The sequence below is a fragment of the Carlito syrichta genome, unplaced genomic scaffold, assembly GCF_000164805.1.
Source record: "Carlito syrichta isolate Samal-C Ts95f unplaced genomic scaffold, Tarsius_syrichta-2.0.1 Scaffold306946, whole genome shotgun sequence".
NCBI lineage: Eukaryota > Metazoa > Chordata > Mammalia > Primates > Tarsiidae > Carlito > Carlito syrichta.
The window spans coordinates 1,206,445-1,225,724 of NW_007251042.1; the positions used below are offsets into that span (position 1 = coordinate 1,206,445).

The following is a 19,280-nucleotide window of genomic DNA, read 5'->3' on the forward strand; positions in this document are numbered from 1 at the left end:
ATGGGCCACTGCACTCCAGTCTGGGTGACAAGAGTGAGACTCCAACTCAAAAAAAAAAAAAAAAAAAAGAGTGTTTGCAGTATCATAAATTGGCAGAAAAATGGAGAGACCAGAATTGGAAAGGGATTCAGATGTCATCTTATCCACCCTCTTTGATTTGTGAGAGGAATACTGAAGACTAGTGACACTGTGACTCGTTCAGGGTCACACAGACTGGGCTCAGCTTTAGTTCATAGCTCATTTCACCACACCACACCTCCTCATTCTTCCCTTGGGGAACCACAGGCCAGGGAGAGGTGGACATGTAATGTCTCAGATGGAAGTGCAAGCAGAAAGCTGGCTTCCAGTATTTCTGTGCCTCATTTCACACAGTCACTAAACTTGCTTCCAAGGTTTACAATCCCTTTTCCTTTGAAAACATCTGCTACTTTTGGCTGGGCATGGTAGCTCACATCTGTAATACCAGAATTTTAGGAGGTCAAGGTGGGAGGATCCCTTGAGCCCGGGAGTTTGACCAGCTTAGGCAACATAGTTAGACCTTGTCTCTATAAAACATTTTTTAAATTAGCCAGGTGTGATGGCATGCATCTGTAGTTCTAGCTACTCAGGAGGTCAGGGCAGGAAGATCACTTGAGCCCAGGTATTCAACGGCTACAGTGAACTCTGATCGAACCACTGCATTTTAGCCCGGGTAACAGAGTAAGACCCTGTCTCAAAAATAAATAAACAAACTGCTACTTTAGGGAGAATGGGGTTGCTCTTCCTCTGCTCTTGCCTTGTGTAATCATGGTTTTGAAGCTCAAGGTCAGGGTTTGCTGTGTCCCATGGCAGTGGCCAGGGCCCGTCAGCCCATGTTGCCTCCCCTGCAGGAAAAGGCTGAGGAGGTGTATCGTCTGTATCAGAACTCGCCTCTCTCCTCCCACCCCGTGGTGGCCCTGTCGGAGCTGAGCACCCTCTGTGCTAACTCCTGCCCAGATGAGAGAACCTTCTACCTAGTGTTGCTGCAGCTGCAGAAGGAGAAGAGAGTCACAGTCCTCGAGCAGAATGGGGAAAAGGTATGGATGTTTATGTGTTCACTGCTGGCTCGGCAGTGACAATTAGGTATATACAGTAGTCCTCCCTTATCCGTGGGTTTGCTTTTCAAGGTTTCAGTTACTCATAGTTAACAGCAGTCCAAAAATATTAAATGAAAAATTCCAGAAATAAAGAATTCATCACTTTTTAATTGTGTGCCATTTTGGTAGCATTATGAAATCTCCTACTGTCCTACTCCATCCCACCAGGGACAAGAATCATCCCTTTATCCAGTGACCCCTCATTCTCTATGTTGCCCACCCATGAGTCACTTAGTAGCTGTCTCAGTTATCAGATTGACTGATGTGGTATCGCAGTGCTTGTGTTTTAGGTAACCCTTATCATACTTAAATGGTCTCAAAGCACAAGAGTAGTGATGCTGGCAATTTGGATATGCCAAAGAGAAGTTGTAAAGTGCTTCCTTTATGAAAAGGTGAAAGTTCTTAGACCAGGCGTGGTGACTCATGCCTATAATCCTAGCACTTTGGGAGGCCGGAGTGAAAGGATTCACTGAGCCCATGGGTTCGAGACCAGCCTGGGTAACTTGGTGAGACCTCATCTCTACAATAAATCAAAAAAATAGCCGGGCATGGTGGTGTGCATCTATAGTTCCAGCTATTTGGAAGGCTGTTGCGGAAGGATTCCCTGAGCCCAGCATGTCGTGGCTGCACTGGCCATGAGCATGCCACTGCACTCCAGTCTGAGCTACAGAGTGAGTCTCCAACTCAAAAAAAAAAAAGGTGAAAGTTCTTGACTTAATAAGGAAAAAATTATGTATATGTTGAGGTTGCTAAGATTACACTAAGAATGAATCTTGTATAGGAACAGTTATGAAGAAGGGAATATGTGTATAGTGTGATGTGCTATCTGAGGTTCCAGGTACCTACTGGGGTTCTTGAATGGATCCCCCATGGATAAGGGGGAATATACCCATGCCCTCCAGCACTCTTGCTTGGGAATTTCTCAGCGTCTGTGGTGTGAGCAGAAGTAATTTGTCCCTATCCCTCAGATTGTGAAGTTTGCCCGGGGGCCACATGCCAAGGTCTCTCCTGTCAACGACGTAGATGTTGGGGTGTACCAGCTGATGCAGAGTGAACAGCTTCTCTCACGCAAAGTGGAGTCCTTATCCCAGGAAGCTGAGAGGTAACTTCCACCCTGAAGTGGTCTCACTCCACACCATGCTGGCCCTCAGAGCTTGTGAAACACTGATATCTCTGGGCCCTTAAAAAATAGGTTTTTAAAAAAACGATTTACAGAAGTACCTTATTTTCCAATGAAGAAATTATGGAAAACAGAATATTACAGAGGACAAAAAAATGAATCTTAATTCTTTCCCCAAATATGATGGCTGGTAATGCAATGATTGTGCTCTTCTATACCAGTATACATTGATACTGAGCCAGGCATTGTCTTAGGGGATGGGCATGCAGCAGTGAACAAGACAGGTTTATCTGCCATCTGAGGCACTCCCACTCTTCTCCTTGGCTGGCTGTGCCCAGGATCCCTGGTAAAGGCACAAGAGCAGTCTGAAAGGAGAACATTTAGACACTGGATTAGAACTTGTTCACTCCATCTTACAATGGGAGAAGCCCAGCCTTGTGAGAGGCAAAGGGATACGTCTGAGGTCATAGTTGGTGTTAGGAATTGCTCCCTGTCTCCCAGAATGGGAAGAGAGGCCATGATGTTCCCTCCCTGTAGGTTGAAACAGCCTATCCCTGGTCAGTTTGTCTTCCCACAGGCTTAAGCCTGTGTGATGACTCGCTGTGAGAATTTGACCATGGGATTCATTTTTCTTGCCACTGGATGGATAGGTTTGATCTTTACATTGAAGACCACCTTAACCACATACTGTTCTCAGAGCCCTTGAGGGCCTTGCCACTCTCGGTCTTGAGGCACAGTCATTTGGACCTGTCCCTTTGTTTACAGGTGTAAAGAAGAAGCGCGCCGGGCATGCCGAGCAGGAAAGAAACAGCTGGTGGGTTCTCTTCCCCTTCAGCCACATAACCGTGCCCTGGCAGGCAGAGAGCGGTACCCACAGTTCACAGAGCAACCTGCTGGGGGCTAGTGGGTGTTCACAGAACAAGGCTGCAGGTGGCCCAGGGAAGATGTTCTTATTATCAGGGAAGGGCCATCTTCCTCTTGCCCTTTGGCTTTCCCTGTCCACTCCTGACCTAAGTCTTTGTGCCTCCCTAGGCACTCAGGTCCCTCAAGGCCAAGCAACGGACGGAGAAACGCATCGAGGCCTTACATGCCAAGCTGGACACAGTTCAAGGCATCCTGGACCGGATCTACGCCTCCCAGACAGATCAGATGGTAGCTGCTCCCTTCTGCTTCAGTACTCGCTGGTCTCTGGCATATGCTGCTCATCCCTGAACTGCAGCTCTGCTGTTTGGACAACTGGGTTTTTTCAGGATGTGGCTGGGGTTGTCTTTGCCTTTCCTGTTGGGATGTTTGGCCTCAGTGGGTGCGGGCCGCATCGAGCTTGAGTGGCCAAAGAAAAAACCCCAAGGCTGTCTTTTGGAGCTGAAACAATATTGTATATATTTTGCCCAATGTTTGTCATTTGTGCTGATAACTTTGCTTTCTCTTTAGGTTTTTAATGCCTACCAGGCTGGAGTAGGAGCACTAAAACTCTCCATGAAAGATGTCACAGTGGAGAAGGCAGAGAGCCTTGTGGATCAGATCCAAGAGGTACAGGAAGGGGCCAGGGAGGGACACAAGAAGGACGTTACATAGGACATACTTGCTCTGTTGCATGTCTTTTTTTTCCAAATTTGACCTGTTACTTCATGAACTTAAGGAAGCTTTCTTCGATTCTAACATGGGGCGGTATTGCTTTGTAACCCTACAAATTTTCCCCCGAAGACTCAGAGACTCAGAGCCACCATTCCCAGTTCAAGACTTTGTATTTTTCTCTTACAGCTCTGTGACACCCAGGATGAGGTTTCTCAGACTCTGGCTGGTGGGGTGACCAATGGCTTAGGTGAGTTAACAAGGTGGTACTTTCTTTCTTCCTTTCATTCATTTTTAAGAGGATTTACATCATCTCTTCTGTCCAGATTTTGACAGTGAGGAACTGGAGAAGGAATTGGACATCCTCCTTCAGGACACCACCAAAGAACCTTTGGATCTGCCCGACAACCCCCACGAGACATTTTATACCAACAGTGTGCCTAAACCTAGGATCTCGGATGCTGAACTTGAAGCTGAACTTGAGAAACTATCCTTATCAGAGGGAGGTAAGGAGCTGTTTTCCAGGGTTGCTGGTGGGTATGTGGCCTCCCTGTAAGAATGGTGGGGGTTTGTTATTTATATGAAGGCTTGGTCCTTTAACACTAGACTCCTTTCATCATCAAGATTTTCCTATTATAGTGTTCAGTCCTTTCTTCTCTTTGCAGGTTTGGTCCCAAGCAGTAAATCTCCGAAAAGACAATTGGCACCTACTGTCTAAAGCCATTGTAGGACCCTCAATTGAAGGACCGTCGTGTAAAAGAGAGACCAGGCTTGTGTGTGTGTACATAGTTATTTAAATGAGAAACTCAGAATTTGTTGGGAAGAGGAGGAAGGAGAACCACTGATGTATCTGGATGCTACCACTTACTACAGGACAGATAGAATTTCTGGAAGCGATGCTCCAAAGGCTTGCTCCCAGCTATATCATGGACCTGCCTTCTCATCTTTATAGTGCCACAATTTATACAGTTCTGTGTTTGACCTGTCGTCTCTCATAGCCTGCAGTTCTTGCCATTGGCTCAGTTAGGTTTGTCTTCACCCACCAGCTTCGTTCTAGCCCATGGAGGTAAAAGATTTGCAGCTTTGCCAAATCAAAATCAGTCCTCCCCCACCCCATGGCTTTTTAGAGGGGTTTATCCTATCCGTGATGTCAGTTCAATAACTTATTCCTGCCCCACTTGATTTTGACTGATAATGAGACGAATGAGAATGAAACATTTAAAAGTTTTATTTGAGGGGACTTAGCTGCCATTTTACGCAGAAATATACAGTGTAAAAGATTTCTCTGTAGGGTCATTTGTCAAAATCCTCCAGATGTTCAGAAAGAGAGGTTGCCCCGAGTGGCTCAGTCATGACAGTGGGGAGGGGCTCATGTGGTCAGTGGGCACCGCCTCTTCCGTCTTATGCAGAAGATCTGCCGATGGAGAAAAGGATATTCTGGGTCTTTGGCCTTTGAGTGGGGAGTGGCCCAGATGACCATAAGGCCCCAAGAGCTCCAAGCCCATGTGCTTTTTTGAAGAGGCCCCATCATGGAATAACTTAAATTTTAAAAAATACGTATTTTTTCCAGAACAAGCCACACAACACACTTCCCCTCCTTGAGCCTTGCACACACCAGCAGGCTCTCTGTTTTCATTTGGAAAATATTTTGCTGTAGCCCGCTGCTCAGGGCAGGGGTCTGCGCCAGGATGTGCAATAGAAGCAGGAGGCCATGCCCTTCTGCCGGATCGGCTGTGTGCTTCCCGGGCCCAGCCCTGCACCTGCCCCTGCCTCTTGCAGTCCCAGGCTCCTGCTTCCTTTGAGGAACTGGGGAGGGGACCATGGAGGGACCGACAGGAGAGGGTCTGAATGCTTGGGCAACAGGGAGAAGAAAAGGTAGCCACACTGCCACTGCTGCCCAGGCACAAGGATTTCTGCCTGGAGCCCTTTGCCCTGTCCCTTCTGCCCGAGGCGACGTGGCGCAGAGGAGAAGAATTTGCTCCAGGCCAGGAGCACGAATCACTGTTCAACAAATTTCTCTCCCACTCGACCTTGGTCAGCGGAATGTTGGGGGTGAAGAGAAACAATCACTATTTTTTCTTTTTTATCTGGTAAATAATTAAAAGAAAAAACCGTGTTTGTCTTTGTTTCTTCTTTAGGCTATATCGAATTTCTTGTCCCTTAGTGCCTCCTAACCCTGCCTCAGTTTAACAGCCACTTTGGTTCTCAGGACCGCAGGAGAATGTGGAGTAGCTTAATAGTGTGAGCTCTGTGCTGCAGTAAAAGGTAGTCAGTCTGATTGATCATGCTCACACTGACCTCCCCTGGGGGAGGACTTGTTCTTAGGATAGTCTGTTTGGTTTAGGTGTGTGCTGCAGGTTGTATCTGTTTTCCATTTCCTCTTCTCATTATATCTTGTAAATGACCTAACTTCTTCTGCCCATGGGATAATACCATACTTTAGTCCAGCATCAGTACTTCTCAGTGCCTTCTACATGCGTGGTGTTTTCCAGGCCATGTGGGGGAAATGAGTTTTGAGGTTGAGTGCACGGTTAGGAACAGGCTAGAAGGTTGGCCAGGGAGCTGATCAGAAGGATGGGAGAGACTGAGCTGATAAGCCACACAGAAGAGAGAGTGGAGCCTCTGAGGTTCCATTCCTACTTCAGGGAGGAAGAGGCCTAGACTTGGCAAACCTTGTTAACTGATTTCAGGTTTTTCTTTCACTGACCTGAGCTGCTGAAGGATCCTTATTTAAATGACCCAGCCTGGTTCTTTGCTGTGCTACAGGAAATTAAAGAGATGCTGAGTCTGCTTGGATCAGAGAACAAGAAGGGGTAATCTACAGGGCACTGTGTGGTGGTGGCTGCAGTTTCCAGCCTGAGATCCCCACAGTGGGGCTAAGTCTCGCATCAGGAGTCGGCACCACAAGAGTGGACTTGGTTTATTAGGAAGCTGATAAGTCTTATACGTGGAGAGGTGTCGGGCCCAGGTAAGTCATGCTCAGATGCCGCCCTCTTGAAAGTGATGTACCTTAAGAAGGTTCAGAGAATAAACACTTCAGCTTGGTGGGCTCAGGGAGGGCTTCACTGAAGAGATGATGTGTAAGCATTTGCTTTCATCGAGTTTTTTCTTGGGTAATTCAAAATCTTAAAAGGCAATGTACCATTAAAAAAATACCATCTATCCGTGACTTCACTGAGATCAAGTAGGGAGAGAGAATGTAAGAAATCCAAGATTGCTTTGAAGTCAGGTAGAAAGGGATTCTAGGGCAGTTGTAGCTGGAAGTTGGGGACCTTGGTTCCAGTTCTCACTGTAGCTACTAGCCAGTCATATGGCTGTGAACATACAGGCCTCCCAGTTCTCTGTTGTAAAGTCAACAAGATGGACAAGATGACTTCTGAAACTGATTGTCTTTGCGTTCCTCTGCATGATCCACTTCTCCCTTTTCTTGAATCCTTGCTGCCTCGAGACAGAAATCAGAGTGGCACCACCATGCCACACAGTGAGGGGACAGCGCCACATCTGGGGGGGGGGTGGCTGGAGAGTCCCTAGTCACTGCTCGGGACCAGTGATATGGGTGTGGGGAGGGGAAGAGTGCTACCTCAGAATCTCTTAGGCATACCCTGAGTCCTAGGATCTGGGAGGGCCCTGAAGTCAGACATCCTGTTGTGAGAGGGATGGGAAAGGGCTAAACTACAGCTCTCACCATCTGCCTGAAGCAGCCAAGGCTGAACAAGTCCCTGTGACAGTCCAGTTCAGTCTGCTGAGAATGTAATCTAGGCTGTCAGAAAAGAAGGAACTACCAAGAGAGCTGTTGGGGAAGAAGAGACCACTGAGAGAGCTTTGAACTCAAGGTGTCCTATGGAGCTCTGCTCTGAGGTTTGTGGACGAGTTTGGTAACCCTCTTTTCTTCTGAAGTATCTTAATGTTTTCTCATTTTTTACTCATTTGCAACTACTCTTTGGGGGAAGTGTGGTTCCTTTTCTCCTGCACAGAAACTGTTCAGGGTCACAATGACAGAACATGAGGGCCGGAAGGAGCCCCGGTCATTGTAGCAAAGGCTCCGTTTTACACAGGAGGAATCTGGAGCTCAGGTGACTTGCTAGGGTCACAGAGCTCACAGGGGAATTTACTGTATTCACTTCCAGTTTGGTATTCCCTCTGTTACAACAGTTTTGGAGTCAGAAAGCGATGCCCCGCCTCCAATGTAGCATTTTGACATGAAGACTAAAGAAGCAGCCTTATTTCTCTCTGACCTTCCCCAATGTCCTGTCCCTCTGATCTTTCCTTTTCAAAGCACCAGGAGTGGCTCTCTCTGGAAGTTCCCTTATCTAATGAGAAAACCTTTTAAAAGAAATGCAGCTCTTTGAAAATATCTTCTCTAGGAATCTCACTAAATTGGAGTGCTGGCCATGACCCTTTATGATGGAGAGAAAAGGAACCACCTCCTCTCCACCCTACACTTGGCTGCTCTTAAACAGACTCTCAAAAACCAAATAACTCCAGAAGTACTTTTCATGGTGGGCATGTGCCTTCCCCCCGCCCCCCGCCATGTCAGTGCTTTAAATTGGCAGATCAGCCTTCAAGCCCATTGTCTGTGCTGAGAGAAGTCAGCTGTGGCCTGTACAACACTTGTTGAAGAAGAAGCAGGATCAGAGAAGGAGAAATAAAACTGTCTTTAAAAAAAATATTATTTTATTTTATTTTAAAGATGTGGAGTACAATTCGGGGCTAGGTATACAGATGATGTTCATATGCAGGTAACCTTGTTGATGAGGTGTGCCCCTCCCTCCCCTGGCAGCTCCCCACTACTGCCAATCCCTTTCTTATAGTATTATGACAATTGTTCAAGGTTCGCTTATGAGTGAATGCATGTGTTACTCTGTCTTTGTTTCTGTGATGGATCACTGAGTATGATCAACTCTAAATCCATCCAAGTTGCTGTGAAGTCCATGTATGTCCTTCTTGATGGCTGCATCATATTCCATTGTGTATATGTACCACATTTTTTTTTTTTATCCATTCCAGCTTTGAGGGGCAGCATGGCTGGTTCCTTGGTTTTGCTATTGTGAATAGAACTACAACAAACATGCGTGTGCTGGTATCTTTTTTGCAGAACGGTTTGAGTAATAAACCTGTCCCTATTCACAGGTGATACAATTGTGTATGTAGCCACACAAAGCTCTATAGACAAACTAATTGAATGAAAAATGATTTTAGCAAGGTTGCTGAACACGAGCTCGATATTTGTAAAATGTGTTATATTTCTAAATACTAGCAAACAAATATAAAATAAAAATGTAAAAGAAGTGATCTATACTAGCTTTTAAAATCTCACAGTCCAGGGAAAAGCTCTAATAATAGGTGTTGAATACATTTTTGCCAAGGTAAATATATAATGATCAAATTAATTGTTGTGGGGATTTTACACTATCGAATGTGTACAGGCCCCCTGCCTCCAGGTGCTAGATTCTAGTAGCACCCTCCATCCCCCAAGGTGTCAACCAAAAATGTCTCCAGACATTGCCCCTTGGGGGATAAGGGATGGAAATCACCCCTAGGGAAAAATCATTGCCCTACACTGAAAACTATAAAATATGATAGAGGCAAAATGTTAATGATGTCCATCCATTCCTCCAAAATGTATAAAATCTCAGCAGGTTTTGTGCATGTATGTGTGTGTGTGTGCCTATGTGTATATGTGTAAATTAACAAGCAAATTCTAAAATGTAGATGGACATACAAGAGATGTAGAACAGCCAAGGAAAACTTGAAGAGAAGTGAAACAAAGCTGGAAGACAAACGTATTAATGGGTAAGTTATACTTCCATTTTTTAAGGGGATAACTATTTTAAAAAATAGATATTGAATCAATAACTTCTAAATATTAGAGAGTGTAAAGGGGCAATAAAGAAAACGGTCTGGTAGAAGATAGGAAAATATAAAAACAGAAGTACAGAAACTCTTGGTAAATAGAAAGTACAGGCCGGATTTGGTAGCTCAGCCTGTTAGCCAGCACTTTGGGAGGGTGAGGCGAGTGGATTCCCTGAGCCTGTGGGTTCGAGACCAGCCTGGGAAACTTGGTAAGACCTCATCTCTAAAATAAATAAGAAATTAGCCAGGTGTAGTGCTCACCTGTAGTTCTGGCTACTTGGAAGGCTGAGGCAGAAGGATCGCCGGAGCCCAGCAAGTCGATGCTGGGGTAGCCGTGAGTATGCCACTGCACTCCAGCCTGAGCGACAGAGTGAGGCTCCAACTCAAAAAAAAAAAAAAAATAGAAAGTACAAAATAAGATGGTAAAAGTTTATGAAAATATGTCAGTAATCACAATGAGTGTAGACAAATAGAACTTGCCAGATAAAAGATAGATATTATCAGATTTAAAACAAAAATTGTAAAATTCAGGCCTGAGCTGTTTGCAAAGAATATACTTAAGGTCACACAAATATTTTATTTTGTTTAGTCAAAGTCTCACTCTGTTGCCCAGGCTAGAGTGCAGTGGCATGCTCACAGCTACTCTAGCGTCGACCTACTGGGCTCAGGTGATCCTTCCACCTCAGCCTTCCAAGTTGCTGGAACTATGGGCGTGTGCTACCATGCCTGGTTAATTTTTTTATATATTGTAGAGACGAGGTCTCACCAAGTTACCCAGGCTGGTCTCGAAACCCTGGGTTCAGGCAATCCCCTCGCCTTGGCCTCCCAAAGTGCTAGGATTACAGGCTTGAGTCATCGCACCTGGCCCACACAAGTATTTTAAATTAAAAGATAGAAGAAGTTGGTGTATCTCTTTTAATATTAAACAAAATAAACTTTAGGGCAAAAACATTATTAGGGTTATAGTCATTACTCAGTAACAGCCGGATATGGTAGCTCATGCCTGTAATCCCAGCAAATTGGGAAGCCAAGGCAGGAGGATAACTTGAGGCCAGGAGTTAGAGAACAGCCTGGGAAACATAGCAAGATCTTGTCTCTACAAAAAATAAAAAATAAAAAAATTAGTTGAGCGTGGTCGGGCACACCTATAGACCCAGCTACTCAGGGAGCTGAGGTGGAAGGATTGCCTGAGCTCAGGAGGCCAAGGCTGCAGTGAGCCATGATCATGCCACTGTACTCCAACCTGGGCAACAGAATGAGATATCAACTCAAAAAAGTAATCATAATAATTTACCAAGAAGATTTATCTTTTCTACATTTATATACTACCCATAGTATAGAGTTTCACAGTATATAAATTAATGATGGAATACAAACAGAAATGGATAAATCACAATTACAGTGGGAAATTCTAATAGGTTGTATTCTAATAGTGTGAGATCAACTCACAGATAAAATAGACCAAAAATTCGAAGGATATATAAAATGTAAACCACAAAATTAACAAGCTTGATCTAATAGAAATATCTTCAAGTTTGTATTTAACAAAGAATATTCACTTTTTAAGTACACATAAAATATTTACAAAAGTTGTCCGTGTGCTAGAACACAAAGCAAGACTCAACAAAAAATCAGTATCATGTTATCTATATTATTTGATCATGATGCAGTTAAGCTAGAAACCAACAGCAATAGGATAGCTGAAACAAAACATACGTTTGTGACGTATAAAACACTTTTTTTACTTTAATAAAATACTGAGTTTATTTCACATATATATTTTTGTCTCCCACTATTTCTAAGTCTGAACACTGCTACAACTATGCCCTAACGTAACATTTCTTACATACTTAAAACCAAGCAAAGGGTGGAGTTCCATCTTTAAAAACTAAACAGGTATTTTAGACAACAGGTATTTTAGGAACCTGGACAACATTTATCAAACACAGTAGGGAAAGTTCTCATTCTGTATTATAAATAGGACAGCCAGATATTAACTGTTACAGAAATTAAATAAGACAGAAAAATTTAACAAACTGTTTAAACTATTTTCTTTCTCTTTATTTTGAGTTGGAATCTCACTCCGTCGTCCAGGCTGGGGTGCAGTGGCACACTCATGGCCACCCCAGCGCCGACCTGCTGAGCTCTGGTGATCCTTCCACCTCAGCCTTCCAAGTAGCGAGAACTACAAACACATGCTACTATGTCTGGCTAATTTTTGATTTATCGTACAGACGAGGTCTCACCATGTTGCCCAGGCTGGTCTTGAACCCGCGGGCTCAGGCAATCCTCTTGCCTTGACCTCCCAAAGTGCTGGGATTGCAGGCTTGAGCCACTGCTCCTGGCCTAAACTATTTTCTTAAAGAGATTTCCTTCACCGCCAGAGATCTTGACTAGCCTCTTGGTCAGTTATCCAGAAGCAATTCTTCGCATAATGAATGAACTTGGCTTCCACTTTGGGAAGAGAACCACCTTTTTCTATACCTGCTTGCATATTTGCCTTAATGTCTTCTACAGAACGAGATCCTTTTGGTGTTTTAGGAGTTTTTTCCTGATTTTTTGATGGATTCTTGGCCTTTTGATCTTGTTGTTGATAGGTTTTGAGTCTTTTCCATTCTGGTTTGATTTTTGTGCATTTTTGGCTGGAGTATCTCATACAGATTTCTTCACTGGAGCTTTTTCTTCAGTTTCCTCCTCAAAACCCTCATCATCACCATCATCCACTTCAACAGCAGCGAGGTTTACTTTTTTCTGCGGGAACTTGCTACCACCTCCAGGGTCAGATTGCTTTCCAGATACACTTAAGAGCTTAGCATCCTCATTCTCTTCATCTTCTGACTCTGTGTCTACTTCCACAGAATGCCGTCCACTAATATGCACAGATCCTGTACCACACTTCAACCGTAAGACCACATGTGATGTTATTTCAAAGTCCCCAAGGGAAAGCGTTGGCTATACAGACATTTTCAAAGTTGCCGGTTACTTTTATTGGACTGTCTTCATAATTCATTTCCCCATCTTCAACAGTGTCCAATCCATCCTTTGCACCAGCCCCTAAACTGACTACTCTTAAAGATAACTGGTGCTCGTTTTCCTCATTATCCACCTAAAAGTGATCATCTTTGTCGGTCTTTAGTTCACAACCGAAAAGATAGTTCTGGAGCCTCTGGGGACTCATGTCCTCGTATGTTGAATCTTCCATGAGGTGGTGGTGCGCTCTTGGGGGGGAAAGCCAGACAGAAGTAAACAGCTACTGCTCCAGAGAATAGCCATGTAGGATGGAATCACACCAGGGCAAAGACTTCTAAATAACTCAAGGGTCAGGGAAAAACTTTCATTGGAAATTAGAAAATTTGTAGTCAACCAGGCTTGTTGGCTCACACCTGTAACCCTAGCACTTTGGGAGGCAGAGGTGAGAGGATTGCCTGAGCCAAGGGGTTTGAGACCAGCCTGGGCACCTTGGCAAGAACTCATCTCTACAATAAAAATAAAAAATCAAAATAAAATTAGCTGGGCATGGTGGTACACGCCTATAGTTCCAGCTACTTGGAAGGCCAAAGTGGAAGGATCGCCTGAGCCCAGCACGTTGAGACTATGGTAGCTACGAGCATGTCACTGTACCACTGCGCCACACCAGCCTAGGAGACAGAGTGAGACTGACACAAAAAAAAAAAAAAAGAAAAGAAAAGAAAATCTGTAGCCACATTGGCCTCCTTGCTGACCCTGGACACTCCAGGAATGCTCCTACATTTGTCTATTCTGCTTTCTTTGTATATTAAAATTCATGCAGGCTGGGCGCGGTGGCTCAAGCCTGTAATCCCAGCACTTTGGGAGGCCGAGGTGAGAGGATTGCCTGAGTCTAGGGGTTTGAGACCAGCCTGAGCAACTTAGTGAGACCTCATCTCTACAATAAATCAAAATATTAGCCGGGCGTGGTGGCAATTGCCTGTAGTTTCAGCTACTTGGAAGGCTGAGGTGGAAGGATTGCCTGAACCCAGCAGGTCTAGTGCTACTGCACTCCAGCCTGGGCAACAGAATAAGACTCTAACTCAAAAAAATAAAATAAATAAAATTTATATCCTTATATGCTATTGCTGTTTTTTTTTTTTTTTATTGTAGAGATGAGGGCTTGCCAAGTTGCCCAGGCAGGTCTTGAACCCGCGGGCTCAGGCAATCCACTCCCCTCAGCCTCCCAAAGCACGGGATTACAGGCTGAGCCACTGAGTCCGGCTGCCGTTTTCTTAAAGGTGGGAAAAGATTGGAAACTAATGAGCTACACTATTTAAAAAATCTTAAGAAACCCATTAGCAAAATATCTTAAAGAAAAAAAATCCTGACCAGGCGCAATGGCTCATGCCTGTAATCCTGGCAGTTTTGGAGGCCGAGATTAGAAGATTGCCTGAGCCCAGGAGTTCAAGACCAGTCTAGGCAACATAGTGAGACATCGCCTCTATAAAAATTTAAAAAATTAGCCAAGCATGGTGGCACACACCTGTAGTCCCAGCTACTAGAGTGGCTGAGGCAGAAGATTCACCTGAGCCCAGAAGGTCGAGGCTTCTGTGACCTGTGATTGTGCCACTGCCCTCCAGCCTGGGTGACAAAGTGAGCCTCACACTCAAAAAAAAAAAAAAAAAAACTTGCATTACCAAGTTTGGTTTATCCTTGTTTTTTTCCAGAATGATTTAACATCAGAAAATTCCCTAATGCTATTTGCCACCAAGTCATCAGATCTGGTTATTCAGGCTGTCAGCTGCATAGTGTCAAGGGCAGACAATTAAGGCAAGGAGGCAAACCGTTAAGTAGTAGTCATTCACCAGTGTTACTCACCACGATGGTATACACGAGAAGCTGCACGGGAAAGGATGCCAGCTCCAAGTTCTCCCCACGGAACCACTGAGCGAAGGTCAGATGAGTCAGTGAAGGGGGCTGCCCTGGGGGCCACAGGGAGGGGACAAAGTGCTAGGAGTGGTAAAGTACTGAGTAGGATTGGAGAAGTGTTTTCAAGCTTCCCGCCCCAATCGTCCCATAAGGAGCCTTTCTGATAGAGTAGCCACGCAGGTGTACCAAAGAGCTTGGCCAGGGAAGAAAGGTGGGGCTGGGCCCTTGCCCTCAACTTTCTCCAGACTGCAATGGCTGGTTGTGTGCCAGGTGTTCTGTGGGGAAGACAGCCGTCCCCATGAGGGCTGCTGGCAAAGCCTTTGTGATTGCTTATGGTCAAGCTTGAAAGATCACACATAGGACTTTGGCCTGGAGCCAGACTCGTCATAAATTCTAACCTGTATACCGGCATCTTGCCAAAGTGGGGGAGAGGCTGGAATTCAATTCAAGCTTTGCTGCCAAGCAGTGGATCCTGGCACCCGGCTGTGTCTACCCAGAGGAAGGAGCACCTTTGTCTAATTCACACAAAGGTACCATATGGGCTTTGGATGACCCTGCTCATATTAACAGATGCAAGAAATATCTTACAAAGGCTTCAATCGATGCAGAAGAGGCATGTGATAAAACTCAACACCTGTTTATGATTTAATAAAACAAATTAATAAATTAGGTCTGGAAGAGAGTTAGCTTACCCTAATAAAGTGCATCTAATACAAACCTCCAGCAAGCTCCATATGTAATGGTGCAATCTTGGAAGCTTTCTTTTTAAAAAAGTCAGAAATGGCCAGGCTCGGAGGCTCAACCTGTAATCCCAGCACTTTGGGAGGCCGAAGCGAGTAGACTGCCTGAGCCCCGGATTTGAGACCAGCCTGGGCAGCTTGGCTAGACCTTGATCTTTACAATACATAAAAAAATTAGCCAGGCGTGGTAGCAAGCGCCTGTAGTTTCGGCTACTTGGAAGGCTGAGGCGGAAGGATTGCCGGAGCACAGCAGGTCGATGCTGGGGTGGCCATGAGCATGCCACTGTACTCCAGCCTGGGCGACGGAGTGAGACTCCAGCTCAAAAATAAATAAATAAATAAAAATTAAAAAGTCAAAAACAAGACAAGGATGCCCACTACCACCACTTCTGATCAGTATTGTGTAAGAGGCTTTGTCTAGTGCAGCAAAATGAGACAGAGAAAAATACTGTAAGCATTGCAGGAGAAAAAACAAATCTGTCATTTGTCACAGACTACATAGTTTATATAGAAAATACAAAAAATAATCCAATAAAATGAGAGTTTAGCAAAGTTTCAAGGTATAAGATCAATATATAAATCAAGGATACCATCTACAACAATGAGAAAGTCGCAATGTACCTAGAAACATATAACATTAGCTGTGCAAGACATTCATAAGTGAATTGATAAAACTTAACCGACAGGGTGCAGTGGCTCAGTCTATAATCCCAGCACTTTGGGAGGCTGAGGTGAGAGGACTGCCTAAGCCCATGGTGTCGAGACCAGCCTGGGCAACTTGGCAAGACCTCATCTCTACAGTAAATAAAAAAATTAACTGGGTGTGGTGGCGCGTGCCTGTGGTCCCAGTAACTTGGAAGACTGAGGCAGAAGGATCACCTGAGCCCAGCAAGTCGAGGCTGCGGTGGCTGTGAGTGTGCCACTGTACTCCAGCCTGGGTACAGAGTGAGACTTCAACTCAAAAAGAAAAAAAAACTTGACCAAAATACATAAAAAAGACAAAATAAATGAAAGGCATATTTGTTTGTGAACAGGAAGAGTAATATTTTTAAAGAGATCAATTATTTCCAAATTAATTTGTAAATTAGATTCTAGTTAAAATTCCAGTTAGCTTTTTACAGGAACTGACAGTTACTTTTTATAGTACCTGTCATCTATTTGGGAGAGAAAAGATCCAAGAGAAGCCAAGAAAAATTTTTTAAATTTTTAATTAAATTAATTAATTAATTTATTTATTTTTTGAGTCGGAGTCTCACTCTGTCGCCCAGACTGGAGTACAGTGGCCGCTCCCAGCCACTGCAGCCTCGAGCCGCTGGGCTCCGGTGATCCTTCCGCCTCAGCCTTCCAAGTAGCTGGAACTACAGGCGCGCGCTACCACACCCGGCTAAATTTTTTTGATTTATTGTAGAGATGAGGTCTCACCAAGTTGCCCAGGTGGGTCTCAAACCCGCGGTCTCAGGCAATCCACTCACCTCAGCCTCCCAAGGCGTGGGATTGAGTCAAACAACGTTAAGGGGCTTCTGCTCTGAAATATCAAAATGTAATATCAAGACGTATTAGTTGGGGGTGACAGTGGGGTACAAAAAGACAGACAAATAGACCAAAGAAATAAAAAGAGAAATCTAGTAATCTGCTCATGTGTGTATATAAATAATGTATGACAGCATTCTGTCACAGCATGCTCCCTCCAGAGCCACTGGGGGAGAATCTATCTTTTGCCTTTTCTAGTTCTGGTGAGTGCGAGACATCCCTTGGCTTGTGGCTGCATCACTCCAATCTCTGCTTCCCTCTTCAGTCTTCACATGGTCATCTTCTCTGTGTGTGTCTCCTGTGTCAAAACTCCTGTTCTTAAAAGAATATCTGTGGGCTGGGCTGTGGCTCATGCCCTGAACTTTGGGAGACTGAGGCAAGAGGATTGCCTGAGTCCAGGGGTTTGAGACCAGCCTGGGCAACTTGGCAAGACCTCATCTCTACAATAAATCAAAAAATTAGCCAGATGTGGAGGCGTGTGCCGGTAGTTCCAGCTACTTGGAAGGCTAAGGTGGAAGGATAACCTGAGCTGGGCAGGTTGAGGCTGCCGTGGCCATGAGGGTGCCACTGCAGCATTCCAGCCAGGGTGACAGAGCGAGACTCTGACTCAAAAAAAAAAAAAAGTGTTTTCTTAAAGAGAAAAAAATTAAAATTCCTACCTTACACCATATAAAATACTTTAAATTTTTAAGAAAATATCTATCACCTCAAGATAGGGAAGTATTTCTTAAACATGATACAAAAAGCACAAACCAAAAAGAGAACACTTGACAGATTTGACTATGGTATAATTTAAAATCTGGCCATCCGCAGACATAACTTTTTAAAAGGTGAAAACACAGCCTAAAACCAGAAAGAGATAGTTTTAAGTCACATAATGGACAAACTTTTACAAATCTGAAAGAAATAGAAAACCCCTGGACTGGGGGTGGGGAGCGGAGAGTAGGGTACACGAATAATCAATTCACAAAAGGGAAATGGAATTTTCAGAGAAGCAGAAAGAATGGTTAGGAAGTTACATTAGTCAGCTCTGGCTGCCTTAATAAAGCAGCACAGACTGTGAGACTTAAACAACAGAAAATCAATGCGTGTCACGTTCTGGAACCTAGAAGTCAAGATCAAGGTGCTGGCAGGGTTGATTCCTTCTGAGGCCCCTTTTCTTGACTTACAGGTGGCCTTCTTCGCCCTGTGTCTCCATACGGTCTTTCTTCTGTGTGTGTCTGTGCCCTGATCTCTTCTTCTTATAAAAACACCAGTCATATTGCATTAGGGCCCACCCTAATGACCTCATTTAACCTTAATTACCTCTTCAAGGAGCCTGTCTCCAAATACAGTAACATTCTGCACTACTGGGGGTTAAAATATTTGAGGAGACCCAATCAGCCCATAACAGAGGGTTCACCTAAGTATAGAAACATAGGAGTGGGGTGCCAGTTTTCCAGATCTACACTGGAGATGGAATCCACAGGTTCCCACAGGCTTAGGGTAGGAAGGAAAGAGAGAAAGAAAGGGTGATTGATACATGTGGGCTTGAGCAAGGTGGATGCTGGTGCCATGTTTTGAGATGGTGAAAACCAGGGGAGGAATAAACTTGAGGGTTGACCCAGGTTGGAGCCCACAGGCGTTCCTGCTTTGAGATTGAATGGGAGAGGAAGAGCCAGAAAGAAAACCTTGAGAGAGGATAGAGAGGAAAGAGAAAACTAGAACTTGTAAGATCATGGAAGCTGAGAGAAGAGCCATCATCAAGTTCTCATGATTCTATACTCAAACTCATCTGATTTCCTACCTATGCTGACATCTACCCCAGTCCCACTCCAGGGAGAACCAGGTGTCCAGGAACAGGCACAGAGCAAGCATTGTCTCAGATCACAGAAGAACAATAATAGAACCCATTCGGCTTCTTACTACTGCCATGTGCTAACAGTTCTAAACAACGTGGGCAGTTTATTGGCCTAAGTTCCAAATAACTGCAGTGCTTATCTGAGCTTCAAATGGGCACTTTCATGTCACCTATCTTTCACCAAACCTTGTCCATGGAAGTTAATTCAGAGAACTCACAATGACACCACGGCTGCCTCCCATACTCAGTTTGCAAGTAAGTTCTTTGTGGCTGAGAATTATTCAGGCTCATTTTGGATGCAGTTCAAATCTTCCCTCTTAAGATAATATGTATTCTTGGATTTAAACAGTAGATTCAAAATAAGCCAGGAGAGTGTTATGACTATAAAGACCCACAAAATGGGTAATTATGACATTCTCTATGACCACTTGTGTGAATGAGAACAAGCTATATGGTATATTTTTGTTTGATCGTTCCTGTTAGTTCATGCAGGAAATATTTTGCTGAATTTGAATATCTTTTAATTAAAATTTGTTCTTTTTTAAAAGTGCTAGTTGTTGAACTAAACAATAAATCTAGACATTTAAATGATTTGGAGAGAATAAAATAAAAATTTATTTTCTTGGCTTTTA

At 44.2% G+C, this 19,280-nt stretch overlaps 1 protein-coding gene and 1 pseudogene across 2 annotated transcripts in view; one reads left to right on the forward strand and one right to left on the reverse strand.

The window, feature by feature from the left end:
* The window catches only part of CHMP7 (charged multivesicular body protein 7), a 13,957-nt gene extending 8,034 nt beyond the window's left edge, over window positions 1-5,923 (forward strand). For both annotated transcript variants that reach the window (XM_021715270.1, XM_008063560.2), the window contains exons 3-10: window positions 870-1,055; window positions 2,084-2,217; window positions 3,001-3,049; window positions 3,268-3,387; window positions 3,667-3,765; window positions 3,997-4,057; window positions 4,134-4,313; window positions 4,473-5,923. In XM_021715270.1, coding sequence (XP_021570945.1) covers window positions 870-1,055; window positions 2,084-2,217; window positions 3,001-3,049; window positions 3,268-3,387; window positions 3,667-3,765; window positions 3,997-4,057; window positions 4,134-4,313; window positions 4,473-4,525 — 882 coding nt within the window. In that variant the 3' untranslated portion in view covers window positions 4,526-5,923. The remainder of the gene's footprint in view (window positions 1-869; window positions 1,056-2,083; window positions 2,218-3,000; window positions 3,050-3,267; window positions 3,388-3,666; window positions 3,766-3,996; window positions 4,058-4,133; window positions 4,314-4,472) is intronic.
* Window positions 5,924-12,011: 6,088 nt separating this feature from the next.
* On the reverse strand, window positions 12,012-12,862 carry LOC103265916 (annotated as a pseudogene).
* Window positions 12,863-19,280: the final 6,418 nt, after the last annotated feature.